The sequence below is a fragment of the Amblyomma mixtum genome, chromosome 1 (genome assembly GCF_055824585.1).
Source record: "Amblyomma mixtum isolate Tamu chromosome 1, ASM5582458v1, whole genome shotgun sequence".
Lineage (NCBI taxonomy): Eukaryota > Metazoa > Arthropoda > Arachnida > Ixodida > Ixodidae > Amblyomma > Amblyomma mixtum.
Window position 1 is genome coordinate 31,996,575 of NC_143012.1, and position 19,482 is coordinate 32,016,056.

At 51.0% G+C, this 19,482-nt stretch overlaps 1 protein-coding gene and 1 pseudogene across 1 annotated transcript; one reads left to right on the top strand and one right to left on the bottom strand.

Moving 5' to 3' along the window:
• The first annotated feature begins 6,750 nt into the window (after positions 1-6,750).
• Positions 6,751-10,211, top strand: LOC149365954 (uncharacterized; annotated as a pseudogene).
• On the bottom strand, positions 9,852-15,278 carry LOC149365955 (nucleoredoxin-like protein 2). The gene is made up of 3 exons (XM_089548716.1): positions 15,058-15,278; positions 12,456-12,541; positions 9,852-10,457 (listed from the first exon to the last, which is right to left on the bottom strand). The coding sequence occupies exons 1-3, from the start codon at positions 15,244-15,246 to the stop codon at positions 10,313-10,315; spliced, it is 420 nt and encodes a 139-aa protein (XP_089404842.1). The 5' UTR covers positions 15,247-15,278; the 3' UTR covers positions 9,852-10,312.
• Positions 15,279-19,482: the final 4,204 nt, after the last annotated feature.

A 19,482-nucleotide genomic window follows, 5' to 3' on the forward strand; every position in this document is an offset into this window, starting at 1 on the left:
GTGTTGCAAGTTAGCGCCTGTCCTGTCGTTTTTTCCTCCTCCTTTGTGTCGTCTTGTTGCGCTTATATTCTTGCCAGCTATGAACCAACATGCCCCGGAGAGTGTTTTACTGCTAGATAAGGTTTGTCAAGACCCAGGCTCACCACTAGCGGAATATGAAGGCGGGGAAAATAGGAGCATTGATTCTCCATTCGAGGTTGCAGAGGTGTGGGCAGCGTTACATGACCTGAAAAAGAAATCGGCTCCAGGCCCTGACGAGGTCACCAACGCCACTCTGAATAACTTGGATGATAATCCTATCCCTTTTCTAACTGAGCTAATGAACAAGATTTGTGACGAGGAGGACTTACCGGAGAGATGGAAAGTCTCTAAATTAGTGCTTATCCCTAAGCCGGGCAAAAGTCTTGATTTGGGCAACATGATACCCATCTCTCTGACGTCTTGCTTGGGCAAGCTCATGGAAAAGGTGGTGCAAACAAGAGTCTCGCGCTACATGGAGAGCTAGGGATTCTGGCCTGTTAATATGGTAGGTTATAGACTGCGTCTTAGCGCACAGGACGTTTTGTTAAGGCTTAAACATGACATACTTGATGATCACGACGGAACTAAAGAGGGCAGGGCAATCTTGGAGCTGGATCTTACAAAAGCCTTCGATAATGTTGAGCACAGAGCGGTCCTTGAAGGCCTCAGTGAAGCCGGAGTAGGCATCAAGTGCTTTAACTATGTCCAAAGATTCTTAAGCAATCGAAAGACCACTATAAGCTTTGTAGGGCTCTCCTCAAAGCAGATTGGGCTCGGCAATACGGGGACCACTCAAGGTTCAGTCTTCTCTCCAATGCTCTTCAATTTTGCCATGAGAGGACTATCCCACAGACTAAATAAAATTGACGGGCACAGCATTTATGCTGATGATATAACCATTTGGACAGCAGGGGGAATGAACGCTGACATCTCATACCGACTGCAGGCAGCGGCAGAGGCAGTTCGTGAAAGTTATTACCCTTAACGTAGCGTGAAAGTTATCACCCTTAACGTTAACCGTTAAGTCGGAATCGCGTAAATGCCACGGCCACGAGATGCGAGATGATGAACGCGTCCCTGTTAGCGAGGTAATGAACGTTAAATTTTTCCTTTCCGTTCTTTTGCAAAAAAAAAAAAAAGTGTATAAAAGTAGACGAGCCATGTGAATGAGCCCGGAATGCAAAAATGAAAAGGTAATGAAAGAGCGCTCCGATGATCTGTGCTGTAGCGATTGCGAGAACATCGACGGCCGCTAGAAATCACTACAGCGCCGGGAAGCATCGCCCTGGCCACCGTGTTCACTCGCGCAAAGCGCCGTAGAGCGGTGGCTGCAAGACATGGACGCAGCTGGCAGAGCGAACGCCGCACTAGGTGTTCACTGTTACCACTGAGCGCCCGAGAGAGAGGGACATTTTCTCGCCCTCTATCCTCGGCGCAAGCGAACGGCGGTCTACGCCGGAGCTGCTCGTGGCCCATTCAGAGCGGCCTGAAGCATCCTGAAGTCCGTTCACTTGGACTGCATACGAACCGCGTACCTTACGTCACGGTTCGGGTGTACACCGAGATGTGAGAAAAGCACTGCGCCCTTTTCTTTCCCGAAAATCGAACCAACCAAGCCCATGCCACTTCACGGTAGCGACGCTGAATGCACGCGCCGAACACAATGTTGTACACAGTCCGGCGCTATCCGAAGATGATTGCTCGAGGCCTAATCTAAAGTTACCCTAACGCGCTTCAAAATCGCAGGAAGAGTGACCAATACGCAGGAGCTTAGCTAGCCGCTGGACCATCACTCCACGGTCTGCACTATCCTGCAACGCCATTTTTACTGAAGAGCTTAAGTGAATATCAAAGCAGTAAAAATTTATTGGTGCACTTTGGCCTGAAGGGCAGGGAACCCTCATGTTTCGTTACACTGTACAGCCGTCGTCGACGAATATACAGCAGGAAAGGTGCGCTTCTAACCCGAGCAGTGGACTCGCTAGCACTGCAGGGAAACCAGAAATTCGGGTAGACGAAGCCGAGATTCCTTCTTGCCCAAGAAAGATTTGGATTGCACAAGCGATCCATACTGCGTGGCTGGGAAGCAAACCCGTTGGGGTGTGCATTTTGGACAAAGGCTCTACACCTTCGCGAACAGTCCCGAAAAAAGCGAAATCGCCTGCGAAGAACTGCGATACCTTGCCAGCCTTCTGGTGTCTTCTGGCGGGCGCATGAAAGGCGTGACGAAATGACAACGCAAAGGCCGCACGTTGGCGGCGATGAACAGGAATGGCGAGGGTAAAGATAAACGCCACAAAGCTTCTCTGTAATCTGATGATTCTCAATAGCGTTGGCAGTCCATCACGTCTACGATAACATGCATGAATGCAGCTCTGCTCCTTGAAGTGACCGAACTCAAAAGGAATAAAAAAAAATTACCAGGTCAAAAATCTTTTCTAACGCGACGATTCAGTGCCACCTTGCGCGACATAGGATACGGTCATGTGAAATTTCCAATGCCAAACTCTTGGAAATTTCACGACAAGGACTTAACTGGGACAACGTCGCGAAGGCTCTCTGCGTGCGCATACTATTTATTGGATGATAAATGCGATGCGTGCTCAGTGGCGTGAACTTAGAATGATACATCAGATTTAGGCAGGTAGTCAGCAGTAACATCAGTACGCTGAAGTCTCGGCGAAACAAAGACCCTCCTTCTCAACATATGCGTGCGATTACGAACGATATGGAAGAGGGAGCAACAGAACGCATGCAGATGCGACTCGATCGCGCGCCGGTGGTTGAACTTAACACTGAAGGCTTCTTAGATGTGGATGAAAATGGCTTTAGAAAACACCATCTTTTCTCCCTCAACCTCAGTACCGGATAACAAAACGACTTCTTCACACAGTTAAAGCCTGTTTCACATGCAAGCGAAAACGCTTGCGATTGCTGCCCCCGCAGCGGAAAAACGTGTTTCGAGCTGCCGCGACAGTTACAGCGGCCAATGTGACGATGTTCCGAGAAGTACGAAAGTTTTCGCCGCGTCGCGCCACTCATTCGCTTGTATGTAAAACATCCTTAACCACCCCGGGTTAATCACCGGCAAGAACAGTGCTTCTAAACTGACAACCTGCAGTACTCGCTTAGTGAAGAACTACAGCGCTTACTTCCATCCTTGCTTTCTAGAAGAGGCGACCCGTGATCGCGTCAAGGCCTGACTTTCACTTCCACATCGGCCACAGCCACGCGACCACCCTCAGCAAAACATGACTGCATCTGCCACTTGCTTTCACCAGTGCTTCCACGATTGGGGCAACAAATCTCTCGGGGTAAATATAGGTCGTAACGGGTTCTTCGCAAGAGCACTCAAAGCATTTTCACCGCTAAAAAAATCTCGATTGTTGCAAGACTCGCGTATTCAGCAATGCCAATTACAGAACTGACCAGATGCCATCGCACTTACCGCTCTTGCTGCTGAGGTTGAAGCTTTGGGGAAGGCTTAGTTCACGCAAGCCGATCGTGTTCACACATTCAAGATATCACGCCAACAACACCGCACTTCGAAGGCAAGCCGGCACTGGCACGTTGGCGATAGTTCTTTGTTCCGCCGCAAAAGAGAATATCCACCGTGAATGGCGACGGTCAGGCGAACAGCTCACACGAACAAGACGTTGTCAGGCGCCGGTGGTAGCTGGAGCTTCGGAATTTGTCAAGCCATAACTTGACACAAATGACAGAAACAGGTCTTCAGCTGGGGTCACATTACGACGAGAGAAGCATAAAGGGCCCATTAGTCCAATTAATTAATGCCAGCTTCGAACTACGTCACCAGCAATTAACGAAATGACATCCGAACACCGCTGCAACGGCCCACCGCCTCGTTGTCTCGGCCAGGAAGGCTTAGGCCTAGTCTCGCCAATTCTCGTCCGCAGGGCGGGAATTAGCGGGAGGCCTGATAGCGGAGTTGATAGCGCGTGCTTCAGCTGAGGCCCCAGCGACTCTTTTGTTTTTGTGTTTTTTTAGGTTTCAGCCTGCAGTGTTTTATCTCGGTTTTAAGCTCACGTTCAGTTGCGCTCGACTGCATTGCTTTTTAGCAGACGGGAGCATACCAGTGTCGGGTCACCTTTCCGCCGCGATTGGAAAGACGGCAGGATAGTATGCTTGGCTGTCGCCGAAACTGCTAGTCCGCTTGACTGGGGATTCCGTAGAGCGTTACCATGGTATCACGAGAACATTGCAGGAAGGTTGAAAAATATTCATTTCGACCGACGATTTACCTTTGGCAGACCTCTCGTGGTCGAACTACTATTTTCTATAGTGAAGATCACTTTCCTTAAACAGAGCAACGAAGGTTAGGGGTACGAAGGGGGCAGCTATGCGCATACATTTTTACGGCCTTCTTGTAGAAATGAATTGCAGCAGAGTATTTGAATAATATGTTAACCCCAAGAAAGAGAGAGCAAAAACATTACTGCCAGCAGCACCAAACTTTGAGGAAAGCGTGTGTAGACACGTGCGCGAAGGCCGCACTTTTTTTTCGGGATTTTGTCGAGGTGCTGTTCTTACACGAAAGCGCAATTTTTCTGCTAATTTTTAACGATTACAGTGGAGGCGAGATTATGCATGCGTATCCTGTTTGTGCGGCCACCCGTGTTTTAAAACGATTTAGCGTGGGTCTGGGGGACCCTTTATATGGAGAGATCCCATTGAAATTATTGATAACATGCGACGTCCAGCGAGAACTGCTTCCAGTAAATTAACCCCGCTGGTAGGTCCCTCTATTGCCAACATTCACGTCACCTCAAGTTATTCTCAGTTAGAATTAAAGGGAATGCATTTGCATATAGTTGTGGGATTTGGAGTTGGACTGCAATCGCGGTTCGGCTGACGGTTCGAAACAGTGCTTCGCTCGCGAGACCCACAGCCGTCGGTGAGGGGCGGCTCTCACCTGACCCGGTTTTCCGCTCGCTGATGAAGGAACTCGGGAAGTATGGCACCTTCATCATATTATGAAGTTAGGTGAGTGCGTTGTTTGTAGCTCCACACGGAATGTGCTTAACGAGGAAAATCATAGACAATGTCAGCGCTGTATGCCTACTTTCTTTTAATTGCCCGGGTGCCAGGCTGGGGGGAACAGCACTTACTCGCGCGGCCCAAACGAGGCTGTATGCGGTATTCTGCGGAATAGTCACCGAGATGTCAACTTGCAATCATCGTCTTTTGTTATCAGCGCTGTTCTGCATGCACAGGCGACAATACTGCACGTGTACACTGAGCGCATTCCCGCTTTCCACTGCGTTTGTTGGACAGATAGCGCGTGTAATCGGAAATATCGCATTAGCATGAATTACGCGCCCTGAGATTCTAAGTAAGCAGCCTCCAAAAGCAAAAACTACATTAGGAGAGAGATGGAGAAGAAAACTCGCACGACGGTTACTATACTTAGCAATGCGAAATTCAGCGACAGCTGTTAGGGTATTTTATATTTTACAATATGTTGAGGTAGAGAATACGAGAGTGACTTCATATATCTGTATGGTTCCAGAGGGCTCTTTTCAGTTTTCTACACATACTCCCTATTCGACTAGCGGTCCTGTCCGGTCCTCCGCTCTATAGGCGAGCGGCGTCACCGATGACCCTCTCCTCAGGCGGCGCGTTTAGCAGCAGCTTCCGCGGATGCACCACGCTACAATCCTCCCATCTCGCCACGTCCTTCTTCGTCCACGGTAGCCACCTTCCGGTTACGTCTTCCTACGCTGTCGTCAAACCCTCCTCCTTCCAGGGAATTAAATTACGTCATCCGCGTGGCTGCCATGGCAAACAACCATCGATTGCACCTTACGCTCTCGCCACATCTTCCACAGAGGGATGAACCGTGCTACATTCATCCCCTCTCGCCATACTATCTCCTTCCACGGTACCCATCCTCCCCCTTCTTCCAGAGTAACTGCCTTCCAGGCGGTTCCCGTGGCTACCACTCTCCGCTTGTTCCTTGCGCCCACGCCATACGTTTCTCCTCTCAAGGTTTTCATTCATATTCGCGGCAAAAATGGCACAATAGTTCCTGCTAGGTGCTGCTTCGGCGCTCGGTGCTCCTGCTCGGTGCCTGCACAAGAGTTCCTGCTTCATGGACGGCCGCTGCCACCGGTGCTGCGCGAGACCAGTGCTGCTGCTGGAGGAAACTGACTTCACCAGACGGGAACATTTCCACTGGACAGAAGTGACGTCCCCAACCGGAAGTTACGTCACTTCCAGTAAACACGTCAACAGCTTTTAATGCTATCGCATTGCGAACAATGTAAATAGGTTAATAATAATAGGTAAATGTAATGGGTAAATAGGTCCACGGGCATTTTTTTTTTTTTCACCCTGGCTCCAGCAAGACCGCACCCGGCGGTGACGCAGCCCTCGGCGACTTGATATAGTCGGACTGACGTCGTCAGAAAGAGAAGCCGTTACATGGAGATTACCCGCGATGAACTTAATTTAGCTTACTGTCACAGCGCCAGCTGGAGCACTCCTTGTATCATATCAGATTGTGAATCGTGGCCTGCAAGTTATCTGGGCGCTGTGCACGTGCCAAGTCCTTTTCCCTTGCCCTCTGCGTGCACTAACCCCTTTCAGCTTTGGGGTATAAATAACACCGATCAATAGATCGGAGGGGTTCACTGTTTCTAGACAACCTGGCTGTTCATTCTTGTCGTCCCACTCAAGGACGATACATGGCGCCAGAAGTGGGATACTATGGAGCAAGTAAGGCCGTCGGAACGCCTGCGTTTGACAACGAACGGAGGACGGAATTGGAAGCTATTTCGTCGGAAGTTCGAATTTGTTCTTCGAGCTATTGCATGCGACGACAAGCCGAAATCAGAGGCGTCAAAGACTGCCCTGCTGCTCAGCGTTGCGGGTGAGGAAGCCTTGGACGTTTCCAACAACTTCGTGTTCACACGAGAAGAAATTAAGGGAGACTAGGCTAGCGTGATTTCAAAGTATGAAGCATTAAGTTGCTGCCAGACATGACAGCCAGTTCGGTGATCGATAGATTGGGCGCGATATTTTCACGATTTGGCATTCCAGTCGAAGTTTGCACAGATAACTGTCCACAGTTCAGCAGTCACGATTTTTTTCTTTTTGCACAGCTTTATGATTTCAAGCATGTTACATCCCACCCGAAATATCCCCAATCTAACGGGCTTGCACAAAAAGGGTGTGCAAATCGTGACGTGTATTCTAATGAAATCGAAAGCGGCAAATGAGTGTTTCTGGATGGGCATGTTGAATTGCAGGGCCAGTCCCACCGAAGACGGCCGGTCTCCAGGCGAGCTGCTGCAAGGGAGGCGGCTGCGCACACCAGTGCCGGACTTCAATCCCATGCCGGCGATACGGGTGAAGAAACACAGCCAGATAAGTCGCAACGAGCGCGCTCTACCTCGCCTCAGCAACGACGACTTGGTGTGTTTGAATGGAAAGTCCTGGGCACGGAAAGCAAAACTGATTGGACCGGCCCTGCCACGAGCCATTTATGTGCGCACAGAGAACGGCGCTGTTCTTCGGCGCAACCGGCGGCACCTTATGGCAACGAGGGAACCGTGTAATATAAGTTCGTCACAAGGGTTGGAGACAACAATCACTGCGCCTACACCGACAACACCAGCCCTCTCGTTGCAGCATCAAGAGGCATTGGCAACGGGCAATCCAGCTTAACTCGGCGGCCATCGGTCCAACCACCGCGAAGGACGACACGACAAATGCGGCCACCGGAGCGTCTGGGTTACGACCAGCGATTCCAGCAGACAAGCCAACGATGTCGAGTTTGGTGCTGCACAATTCTTGAGTCGGAGGATGTGTCATATCAGATCGTGGTCTGCAAGTTATCTGGGTATGTGCAGTGCCACGTGCTTTTCCCTTGCCCTCTGCGTGCACTAACCCCTTTCCACCTTCGGGTATAAATAACACGGAACAATAAATGAGGGGGTCCACTGATTCTTGGCAACCTGGCTGTTCATTCTTGCCGTCCCACTCAAGGACGACACATTCCTCACGAGTACGTGGCTGCTTCGTCTTTGCGGCTCAGAGCAGAGGTTGCGCGTAGGGTGGCGTGAAGCTCCTTCGCCACGGCAGACGCGGGACAAGCTGTCTCAGCAGCAGTAGGGAGCCGAGATTCGGCGTGCTCCTGGGCGTCGGCCACGACACAATTCAGCCGAACGCAGAGCGAAACGAACACTCGCTTAGTTTCGCCGTTAAACCAAACATCGTCACCAGATGAACACGGCATATGTCCGCCACTGTTAAGGACCAGCGGTTATCTTGCGACGACAAGATAACCGCTGGTTCTCAAAGGGCAACTGCACATCTTTTAGAATTCGACGGGTTTAACAGGTTTGACTGTGTGAAACTTGCACTTAAAGCATGCGAATTCTTTTTGGGCTAGCATTTGAAATGGTGACGTAATCGCCAATTAAAACCGTGACGGTCTTCAAGCTTCTCCACAGCGCACAGTGCCATGTGGGGAGCATATGATGACGTCATCGAAGGTATCGGTACATTTATAATGCATAAACGCCTGCTTTGAAGGAAAAAACACCAACGTCACCGAAGGCAAAGCCCACCGAGCGTTGTTTGGCAGCCTCAAACGAGGCACGACAGGACGTGGCTGACTGCAGTGGTAATTTGAACTTATGCCTTCCGTGACCTCACACTGTATTCCCCCGCATTCCTGTAGTGCTCTGTGGAAAAGCACAAAATCCAATCGTCGACTGCGTCATCGTTTTGAAATGCTAGTGCAACAAAACTTGGCATGCTTTGCCTACAGCCCATATAGATTTGAATCCTTGAATATCTCGAAATTCTCAAAAAGTGGTGCAGTTGCCCTTTACGGGCAACGGAGTGGATTCCAAGGGAAGGTAAGCGTAGCAGGGGGCGGCCGAAAGTTAGGTGAGCGGATGAGATGAAGTTTGCGGGGAGAAAGTGGCCGCAACCGGCAAAGGACAGGGTTGATTGGAGAGACATGGGAGAGGCCTTTGCCCTGCGGTGGGCGTAGTCAGGCTGATGATGATGATGATCGCAAGAGTAAGAGAGAAGCATGCGTACCAGCTAGCTCCCTTGACCGTGGCCGGTCCGTGTACGGAGCCGCCGCCTGCTAAACATGTGATAAAACGTCGCAGGGGGAAAGGGGAGGGGGGGGGGTAGCTGTTCGCTGAATTGTTCGCGTTATTTGATAAGCCGGTGCAGTAATTGCAGCGGAAGCAGTGCTACTGTCACTGCGAAACACGCGGCCTGGGTGGCCGAAGCCTGAGCGTAGGCAACATCACCCACCAAAATTGTAGCATTAGATGTTTGATCTTCCCTTCATTTTTTTCCTTTTATATACGCTGTCTTCGCTCTGAGCAGTCGGACCCGCTCTGAGCAGGTCGGTAAACTATTGGTGTAACAAACACGCACGAGGAACCACACACACGCTGCGTTTTAGAGTGGGAGCTCTGCTCCTTGGGGTGCACCTTCAGATTTCAATGTGGATAAGACAATGACCTTCAATGCCTCACAAGGTCAAACCGAACTTAACTGCGTGGTGGTATGGCCCAAGCTATGGTAGTATGACCACGTGATCGCATGACTATGACCACTTGGTACCTGGCCTTGAAATATTTCACACAATGGAGGCTATGCTTAACAAAGCTATAACTAGGATCAAGCCACGTTGAACCCAAGGCATTTATTTTTAACGTCTGCTAGCCTCGTACGCCTTCCGAACATTAAAAATGCGCTATGACGAAGTTTCAGACTGCTGATTTTATGCGGCAACGTTTGTTTATTCAACATTATGGACACATTTTAAATACATTTGTCTGCAATGTACATACAGATAAAAGACCGACAGGAAGCCATTTTAACGGAAAACATGTAAATATTATAGGTATACAAAAGCCAATGTCGAGCTGTGCAAATGGATATGAAAAATGCGTACACAAGCACATTCGATAGTACTGGGTACAAAGATTGCGACTGTAAGCTTTCGCAGAAACCTGCATAAAAAAAGTTCTACCACTAAGCAGGCTTCGTGAGTTTTGTACGCTAAAACCCGGATGACGTACAGGAAAAAGGGCTGTATTTATGCTGTTTCAGGAACTTGCCAAATACAAAGTGTACATAACGCGTCACCCAGTTGCGTCATTGCATGTACCACCGCTCTGTTGATATACAGGTGACGCAACGCATTTCATTACACCTTACGCAATGTTCGCGGGTACGTTGAACGCGTTGGTCCCAAGTAAGCGCGCTAATTGTTGCATTTATTTGACGAGTTGGCTCATATGCAAGTGAGCCAGTCTTTGAAGGCCTGGCTGCCCTTGGTCTGGACGTCGGGCCTTCCGTTGGCGCAGATGAGCGCCCCGTCCGCCTTCAGAATCACCAGCGTTGGTATGCCCGCCCCCTTGTAGCGAGTCTTCAGCGTCCTGCGAACGAGAAAGTTCGCATTCACCACTCTGTCTCGAGACAGTTTTTATACACGTGTATAAGATGCACATTTGTGTGGCGCGTGCGATACGCTAGTGAGCGCAATATCCTTTCCTCAAGCGACTGACACATTTGTACGACCAGCGCATTGTACTTTGATGCGCAAACTCCTTGATATCATCGCCTATACTGAGTCCGAGTTCGAGCCCGGCATTGGCTATTCGGATACTGACAGCGCCCATCATCTCGTACCTCAACTACCGTCTTCCGTATCAGATATCAATCGTGACGAAACGGAGCCAAATAAAAGCGACAATTAGAAAGGCGCACAAACTGGCGTCGAGATTACCCCAAGCGCCTCATAATTTGGCGTTAAGATTACCCCCATGCGCCTCAAACAGGAAGTTGAACAGTCTGGGAGTCTACTGTTTTCGAAAAACGTAGAAAAGTTATCTGCTCGACCCCCAGAACAGAAGACGTAAACGGATCAGGACGGGCCCCACTCTCCTCATTAAACTCAGACTTCTCAACCTAGAAGACAAAGACAACCAAATTACTAACATCGCACCAGAAATCGGAGACACCTGCGTGGTTAGACCGCTGCTCAGGAATATCGACCCGGCCTACCACGAGGGCAGAAGGAATGTTATGGAGCTAAAATCATGGACGAACATATAAAAAAAGCCAATGACAGAACTGATTAGTTCTGTCATTGGCTTCTGTCAAGTTAGGGATTTACGTGGACGCACTGAGGTATAAGGGCAGAGAGGCGAACGCAGTAGATATACGCAATAACTATACCAACCAAATGCATCCAGACAATAGAAAAGGTGGCGACAGCCCTAGCAGTCTCGGAAGTCAACAGAAGACGAAACAGTTACTAAGTAGTATCCCACTCACAAGCAGCCAGTCGAGTCACCCAAAACAATAACGGTAGCCTCATGGAAAACAAACTCCTGGCCTGCCGGCCAGAAGGAACAGACCTAGACAGGCAAAACACAATCGTTCTGGGTCCCCGATGATGATGATAAAAGGTTCTTATTGGTACAGAGAGGCATGACTGGATCGACTCTTAAGGGGCCGGCCCTCACAAAAAATTGCTGAGACTTAACTTGGTTAAGCCTGGAGAATGCGAAGCATCATCGTGTCGCGTAATTTGGAGTCGCACAACCACAGCGACGGCGCGAGGTGGGCCCCCGTTTCTCCACTGTCGTGACGTCATCAAGTCACGTGGTGTGATGTCATGTATCACGTGATTTGGAGGCGCACAACCACAGCGACACCGCGAGGTGGGCCCCCGTTTCTCCACTGTCGTGACGTCATCGTGTCACGTGGTGTGACGTCATGTATCACGTGATTTGGAGGCGCATAACCACGGTGAAGGGCTGAAGTGGTAGCTAAAGTAGTATGCTTCGCATAAAACTAGGTGGGGTCCCTGTTGTCAAGATTATTCCGGAGCATTCTAACTACAACACATCTTATTTCACTCCCACCTTCCTTCTTTCTCTCGCGGCGCGGTTGAGGTGTCCACCGAGATATGCGAGGCAGTTACTACACCACTCACTTCATGATAACGATACTTCTTAGATTTCTACCACCTGGGGATCTTAAACGTGCACTGACATCGCACAGCACACGCGTGCCTTTTACGTTTCGCCTCCATCGAAACGCAGCCGCCGCTGCCGGGGTTGAACGGGTCCTATGGATCGGTAGCCGAGAGCTCTAGTCACTGAGCCACCGCGACGGGTCCGTAAGCCAATATGGTCATTCTTCAGTGACTATTTAGCCCGTGCATATTCGGAGTCACAAATAATGAGTGCGAAAAGAACCTATCATTTTGTGTTGGTGATACGATAGCATTAGAAACAGTTTATGCCTTTACCGGAAGTGATGGCACTTCCCGGTCTGGTGACGTCACCCCCTCCAGTCAATGGGCGAGTTTTATGACGGCGACGACGTATTTTATATTAAAAAACATTGAGCAGCGTGTCACTCACAACTGCAGATTATCGCCGAAGGGAAGCGAAAGCCATTCTGCGTGGTGGTTCTTCAGGTCGTCCCGCATTTCCTCCGCAGTTCGGTTCTGCGAGAGGAACACGACCTGCGTTGGTGAGAGCAGTCTCCCGTTGGCTGCCTGCCGCGTCGCAACCGCGCCAATACACAAACCGAGCAGCCAGGTGTCTTATACCGTGGTGTTGCTCTTAGCGCCTAGCTATCCACTGAACCATTGCTAACCACGGTGGTGCACGGCTCGATGATAAGCGCAACCTTGTACGTTGCTCTTTGCTCCAGCAACATGGCAGGTATCAGGGCAAGCTACTAGCTAACTAGTTTCAAGAGCGATCATTCACTTCGCCTTCAATCTTCACGGGTCCTTGCCCGCAGCAGCATAGCAACCCGCTGAATTAAAGCCGTGCCGATTGTGCATCGAATGCCTACCAGGCCGAAAGAAATTTGGTGGTATGTGGTGCTCCGATCCTAGCTGCCTTTCGTTGCAGACTGAACGAGGGATACAAAAACTAACCCTCCAGGTGGCGCTGCTAATACAACAATGCACAGGAGAGGAACGGCAAGTCCAGGCACGAAAGGACAGCCGATATGTTCGCAATGCAATGTAGGCCTAACCCAACTGCATCATGACCGCTTGAGACGAATTCACTTTATTGGACCGGGACTCTGAGGAAGCGTTCAAGCACTTGTCCCCAGGAGTACCACTCCTGGCGCTACCATAACTGCGTTGGTCACATGGCCTGGAGATTTAACAATAACGCTATACTCGTCCCTGCGTTTTATGCGCGTTTTGTGCCGCGCATGGATTACAAACTAGCCCAAACCCACACCTTACTAATCTTCGCGTTATATGCAGACGACATTACAATTTGGACCACTGAGAGGAGCCTTGGGGACATGGAGGCCCGCCTTCAGCAGGTCGCTTCCATAGTCGATGCGTATGCTATTGACTGTGGGCTCCAATGTGCTCCAGCGAAATCAGAGCTTTTGCATGTCAGAGCGAACCCAAAGGATAGGACAGCAATTCACATCTCTCTGTCAGGAGGTCCTATTAGAGAGGTGGAGGAGCTCCGTATTCTGGGCCTTTTCATTCACCACAGACTTAGACCGGACTCCACCATTCTGAAACTCAAGAGAGTAGGCGAACAGGTAGGGCGCATGATCCGCCGCGTTTCCAACAAGCGGGGCGGTCTGCGGGGCAGGGACGCGCTTCGGCTCGTCTATGCCTTCGTGACTAGCCGGATCCTCTACGCCGTGCCATATCTCCGCACTACTAAGCAAGACGAGGCGCGAATAGACGCCGTCATCCGCAAGGCAACTAAGCGAGCCCTGGATCTCCCGGTGGCTACCTCTAATGCCAAACTCAAGGCATTGGGGGTGCTAAACTCCTACCAGGAGCTGCGGGAGGCCCACCTCGTGAACCAATACACGCGGCTCATGCAGACGGCCCCTGGGCGCCGCCTGCTAAACCGCTTACACATCCAACACGACTGCACTCCAGAGGAGGCGGAGCGTATCCCAGTACTGTGGCGCCATATGCTCTGGGTCTCCCCGCTCCCCCGTAACATGGACACCGACATGCACGTAAACAGGCGACAAGCGCGGGCTCGGGCTCTTGAGAGACAACACGGCTCCCGACCTGGTGTGTATTATGTAGACGTAGCAGGCCCATCGCCCACGGGATTTTACACGGCCGCTGTCGTTCACCAGGAAATGCACGTTGATGGACTCTCTTTTCGAGCCCCGAATTCAATGCGAGCCGAGGAAGTAGCGATAGCGCTTGCTGCCGCCCACGCCAATTCGAGAATCATCATTACGGACTCCCGAAAAGCATGTGATCATTACTTGGCAGGGGAGATCTGCTCCTTAGCTGCTTGTATTCTAAGACGGACTGCCACTGATCCAACACCCAAAAGAATCATTTGGGCTCCTGGCCACCAGGGCTTACGAGGTAATGAGGCCGCTGACGCGGCTGCCCGAGCGCTTACTCACCGGGCTCCTCATCCCAGCTCTTCTGGCTCGGAGACTAACCAGCCGCTGCTGCGATTCAAGGAAATTATAACGCATTATAGCGACATCCACCGCCTTTTCCCGGCCCCTGCAAAGGGGCTGATTAAGACGGAGGAGCGAACTTTAAGGCGCCTGCAGACAGGTACTCTACTCTGTCCTGCAATCTTAAAGCATTACGATCCTAACACGGATGGGCGATGCCCACACTGTGGGGAGACCTGTGATATCTTCCACATGGTGTGGGCATGTACTCAAAATCCCCACCTCCCCCCTTCCCCTACCCCTTCCAGAGAGGCATGGGAGATTGCCCTTCTCAACCGCTCCTCGCTTGAGTCCCAAAGGGCTCTGGTGAAACGGGCTAGAGACGGGGCATTGTCATGCGGTGTCCCGGACTAGGGACGCCGACCATGTAGCGGGGCCACTCTGTGGCTCCCAAACTCTATTTCAGTAATTAAAAGTTTTCACCACCACCACTAATCTTCGTCGTTAGTTGCGTCGTTTCCACTGATTACGCCACCAAGTTACCAACCTCAGCCCGGGACGTGCGGCGCAGTTAAGCTTTCGGGCGCGTACACGTACCTCGACGGGGAGTCCGAGTTGCTTGGCTTCCCGGTATGCCTGGGCCAGCAGGGGCGTGAAGGAGCAGCAGGGCGGACACCACTGGGCCGAGAAGTAGAGGCAGATGATCCGCTTGTTGCGCAGGGCCGCGTCGGCCGAGATGCTGGTGCCGTCCTTCGTCAGCAGCACTTTGCCCCGGAACAGTTCCATCCACGACCCACTCTGTCAAAGGGCAGGCCGAAAGGCGAGGGACGTTGCGCTGCGCAGAAGGCAAATCATGACCACGTTCAATTGATAAGAGTGCTACGCACTATTTCACCGGCAACCACGCGAAGCCTAGCCGATTACTGGCAATGGGAAGGGAAATCCGAGACATGGTAGCTGTTGTGTATGTGGTCTTGGTTTCAGTTTAGTGTATTAAGGCGAAAGCTTTTAATGCCTCATGGTGTCGTTAGCAATCCATGTCGGCAGCCGTGTCTGCGTCCGTGTCGACAGATGTGTCCTCGTTTTGACGGGTGTCCACCGAGATATGTGAGACAGTTACTGCGTAATTTCCTTTCGTCAAATACAATTTTCAGTTTCTTAATTACGGCCCCTCTTTCTTCTTTCACTGCCACTTCCTCCCTTCCTGTACGGTGTGGCTAAGGTGTCCACCAAGATGACTGAAAATTACAGCGCCATTTCCTTTCCTCAAAAAGCGTTGCGTTCAAAGGGCAAGGCATCGCGCCGAACGGGTGGTGGCGTTCCATGGAGTCCCTGGCAGCGCTACAACACGCGGTCGCGTTCCACTACTAAAGGCGAAGCTTAAGCGCCATTAATTAGCAGTCAGGGCTGAGTGATTGATCAGTAATTAGTCATTAATTAGTAATTTCTCATTTCTTCGTCATCAATTATGCGTGACGTCATACAGTGTCACATAGTCAAAGTGGTGCGGAAAACGCTTTCGCCTCTACGCACTTTAGACAGTCAAAGTGCCCCCTGAATTTTTTGCCTTGTGACTTCCCTCTGAAGATATGTTTAGATATCTTTGTCAAGAAGAACTGGGCTTGGACAAGGCATGTATTGTGAAGGCACGATAACCGCTGGTCTTTAAGGGTAACGGAGTGGATTCCAGGCGTACGGAAGCGCATCAGGGGGCGGCAGAAAGCGCAATAACCGCCGAGCGCAATAACCACTGAGCCAACGCGGCGGCCTAAGTGCTCTCAACCAAAAACTCCGCCTTCCAGTCCGCATGCACTGGGCACGTGCACAGGACAAGCGTTTTCCCAATGAATCCCGTCGTGCTTTAACGGCTTCAGCATGAGCAAGATCGAGAAGGTCGGATGACGGAGCCCATGCACCCGTAAAAACAATACGCTGAAGGCTTGGCTACAGCGGCTCTGGCGTCGTGAAGGTATACCCTGCAAAAAGCGGGCCAATGTTCGCAAGGTCTACATACTGACCTGGTCAAGCTCCGGGTCGTGGCTAGACTCGCGGCCCAGTGTCCTGCGTCCTGCGTAGAGCGGACGTCCACAGGGCGATGTTTTCTTCACTGGTGGGCACGAGACTTGAGTCGCGCGCCCGTGTTAGGTTCGAGGCAGAGCCGGCGAGAGAACAGCACGAGGACGTTGTTGTCGTTCACCTAAAAACACGTGGAATACACTCACACTGTGGGAGCGGCATAGATGGCTAACGTTTACGCTGTCAAAAAAAAAAAGAAAGAAAAGGCACATGCATGATAACGCACGCGGGAGTGAAACACCGTTGGGTCCTAATTCAAGTAGGGCATACCCTTATAAAAGCGGTCTATAGACTGTCTGCAGACTTCTAGTAGACTCTATAGCCTTCCTATAAATACTTCATTTTGTCTATTGCTTTTTAAGCGATACGGGCCTTGAATCCCGTTTGTAATGTTGGCAAGTGTGCCTTGTCGTTTTTCATCTCCCTCCTCCCATCATCATCATCCCCCATCGTGGCCCTCTTTTTTCTCCTCTTCCCGTTTCCCAGTGCAGAGTAACAGGCCAGAGGTTTGTTTTTCAGGCCCTCTCTGCATTTCCTGTCAACAAACCCTGTTTCTTTCTCTTTCCTAGACTAGAGACTGTCTGTAACAAAGTCTACTAAAAGTGTATGGCCATAAATCTATAGATTGGCTATAAACTGTCTACATAGTTTGTATTGCCTTTAGGCAAGTCAACAGGATTTGCCTACTGACAGCCTATAGACTTTACAGGCAATAATCTATGGATAGTCTACGGACTGCGTAAATTTTGTCAGGGTGGACTGAAAAGGAAAAAGAAAAACTACCTAATTAAAAATGTAATAATAACGACAGAAAAGGTGATATTAGAAAAATTTAGCAAGGCAGCCAATGAGATTCCAGCAAGAAATTTTGAACGGTGGAACAAACAGATCTGCGGCTGAAGCCAAGTGTGGTGGCGCCAAATGACGGCAAGAGCGGACGGCTCAAAACAGGGTCTAAGGCTGCAAGGGCTCCTCCAACAACCATCTACTCAAAGGGGTAATGCGGCGGCAATAGAGCCGAAAATGATAAACATATTCAGGTTTACGTCGAAATGCGCAAAAGAGAGATACCCGCTGTGGTGGCTCAGTGGTTAAGGCGCTCGCCTACCGAAACCGGAGTACCCGGGTTCGCACCCGGCCGCGGCGGCCGCGTTTCAATGCAGGCAGAATGCAAAAGGCTCCCGTGTGCTGTGCGATGTCAGTGCACGTTGAAGATCCCCGGATGCTCGAAATTATTCCGGAGACCTCCACTACCACACCTCTTTCCTTCTTTCTTTCCTTCTTTCTTTCCTTCTTTCCTTGTTTCTTTCTTTTACTCCCACCTTCCTCCCTTCCCTTACGGCGCGGTACAGGTGTCCGTCGAGGTATGTGAGACAGATACTGCGCCATTTCCTTTCCTCAAAAACCAATTTACCAATTTATTTAGAAAGCGCCGAACTATGTCTGTGCCGATAAATGTTTAGAGGAGGGATACGGCGGCGCTGCTGCTGCTGAAAACATTTATTCAGAACGGACAGGAGGTGTTTGGATCAGCCCGTAAGGGACCGATCCTTACAAACACTAGGTGGAGGTCCCTAGTTTGGGACCCCAGTGGCGGTAGCCGCCGCCCGGGCGCGCCCGACTAAGGCTTGTTGGGCCTGTAAGTCGTGGCAGCCGAGCAGGGTCGCCTCCCAGTCCTCCCGGGTTGGGTTGGGGATAGGGGGAATGGCCGGGTTGGAGGGGCAGGCCCACACCATGTGATAGGTGTCCGAAGACACCGCACTACAGTGCGGGCAGTTGCCGCTAAAGGAGGGGTCGAAATGTTTTAGGGCTGCCGGGCTCAGCAATGTATTGGTGAAGAGGCGGAGAAGGAGCCGCTCATCCGCCTTCTTGAGGCCTTTACATGGGCTAGGGTAAAGGCGATGGCTATCTTGATAGTATGTTGCGATATTTTTGAACGTATAGACCGGATTAAAATCGGGTTCCTTATCAGGTAGGGAGGAGAAAACATCCCGGTGAGAGAGCGCGCGGGCGGCTGCGTCTGCTGCCTCGTTTCCTGCCAACCCCTGATGAGCAGGGGCCCATATGAGGTAACGGTGTGCGGGGTCCGTATCCCGTATGCAATTTTGGTATCTTCGATAGGCTAGGAAGGGAGCGCAGCCTTGTTCGACGTTCCGACAGGCCCCTCGCGAGTCGGTGATTATGTATTTTGAATTGGAATGTCAGCCCGCCAGAGCAATCGCGACCTCTTCTGCTTGTGTTGCACTGCGGGCTCTGAAAGTGAGGCCGTTAACTGTGTTGCTGTTGTGAACTACCGCGGCCGTGTACCATCCCCCGTGGTGAGGACCGGAGGCGTCCACGTAGTATACACCTGTTTTGTTGCCATAATATCGGGCTAGCGGTACCGCTCGTGCCAGGCGCCTACCATTATGGTCTTCATGTGACATGTTTGCTGGAAGAGGCCGCACGTGGAGGGCACGTCTCCACAGTTCCGGGATGCGAAACCTGTCTTCCATTCGAGGGGTGAGTTGGATATGGAGTCGAGCAAGAAGGCGGCGACCCGACTCCGTTAGCGACAAGCGCGTGTACTGGTTTGTAAGGTGCGCCTCCCGGAGCTCCCGGAAAGTATTCACCACCCCAAGGGCCATAAGCCGGCTGTTTGAAGTAGTGATGGGGAGGTCAAGGGCACGTTTAACAATTTTGCGAAGGATGACCTCAAGGGCGTCCTCCTCTTGTTTCCGTAGGTGGAGATAAGGAGTCGAATAGAGAATTCGACTAGTTACGAAGGCATTTGCCAGCCGCAAGGCATCCTTACTTCGTAACCCTCCGCGTTTGTTGGAAACCCGGCGGACCATGCGGCCCACCTGGTCCCCCACCTTACGGAGTTTGGCCAATGTAGTGTCTGGCCGCCTGTGTTTGTGGATGTAGAGTCCGAGTACCCGTATCTCATCACTTTCACGTATGGGA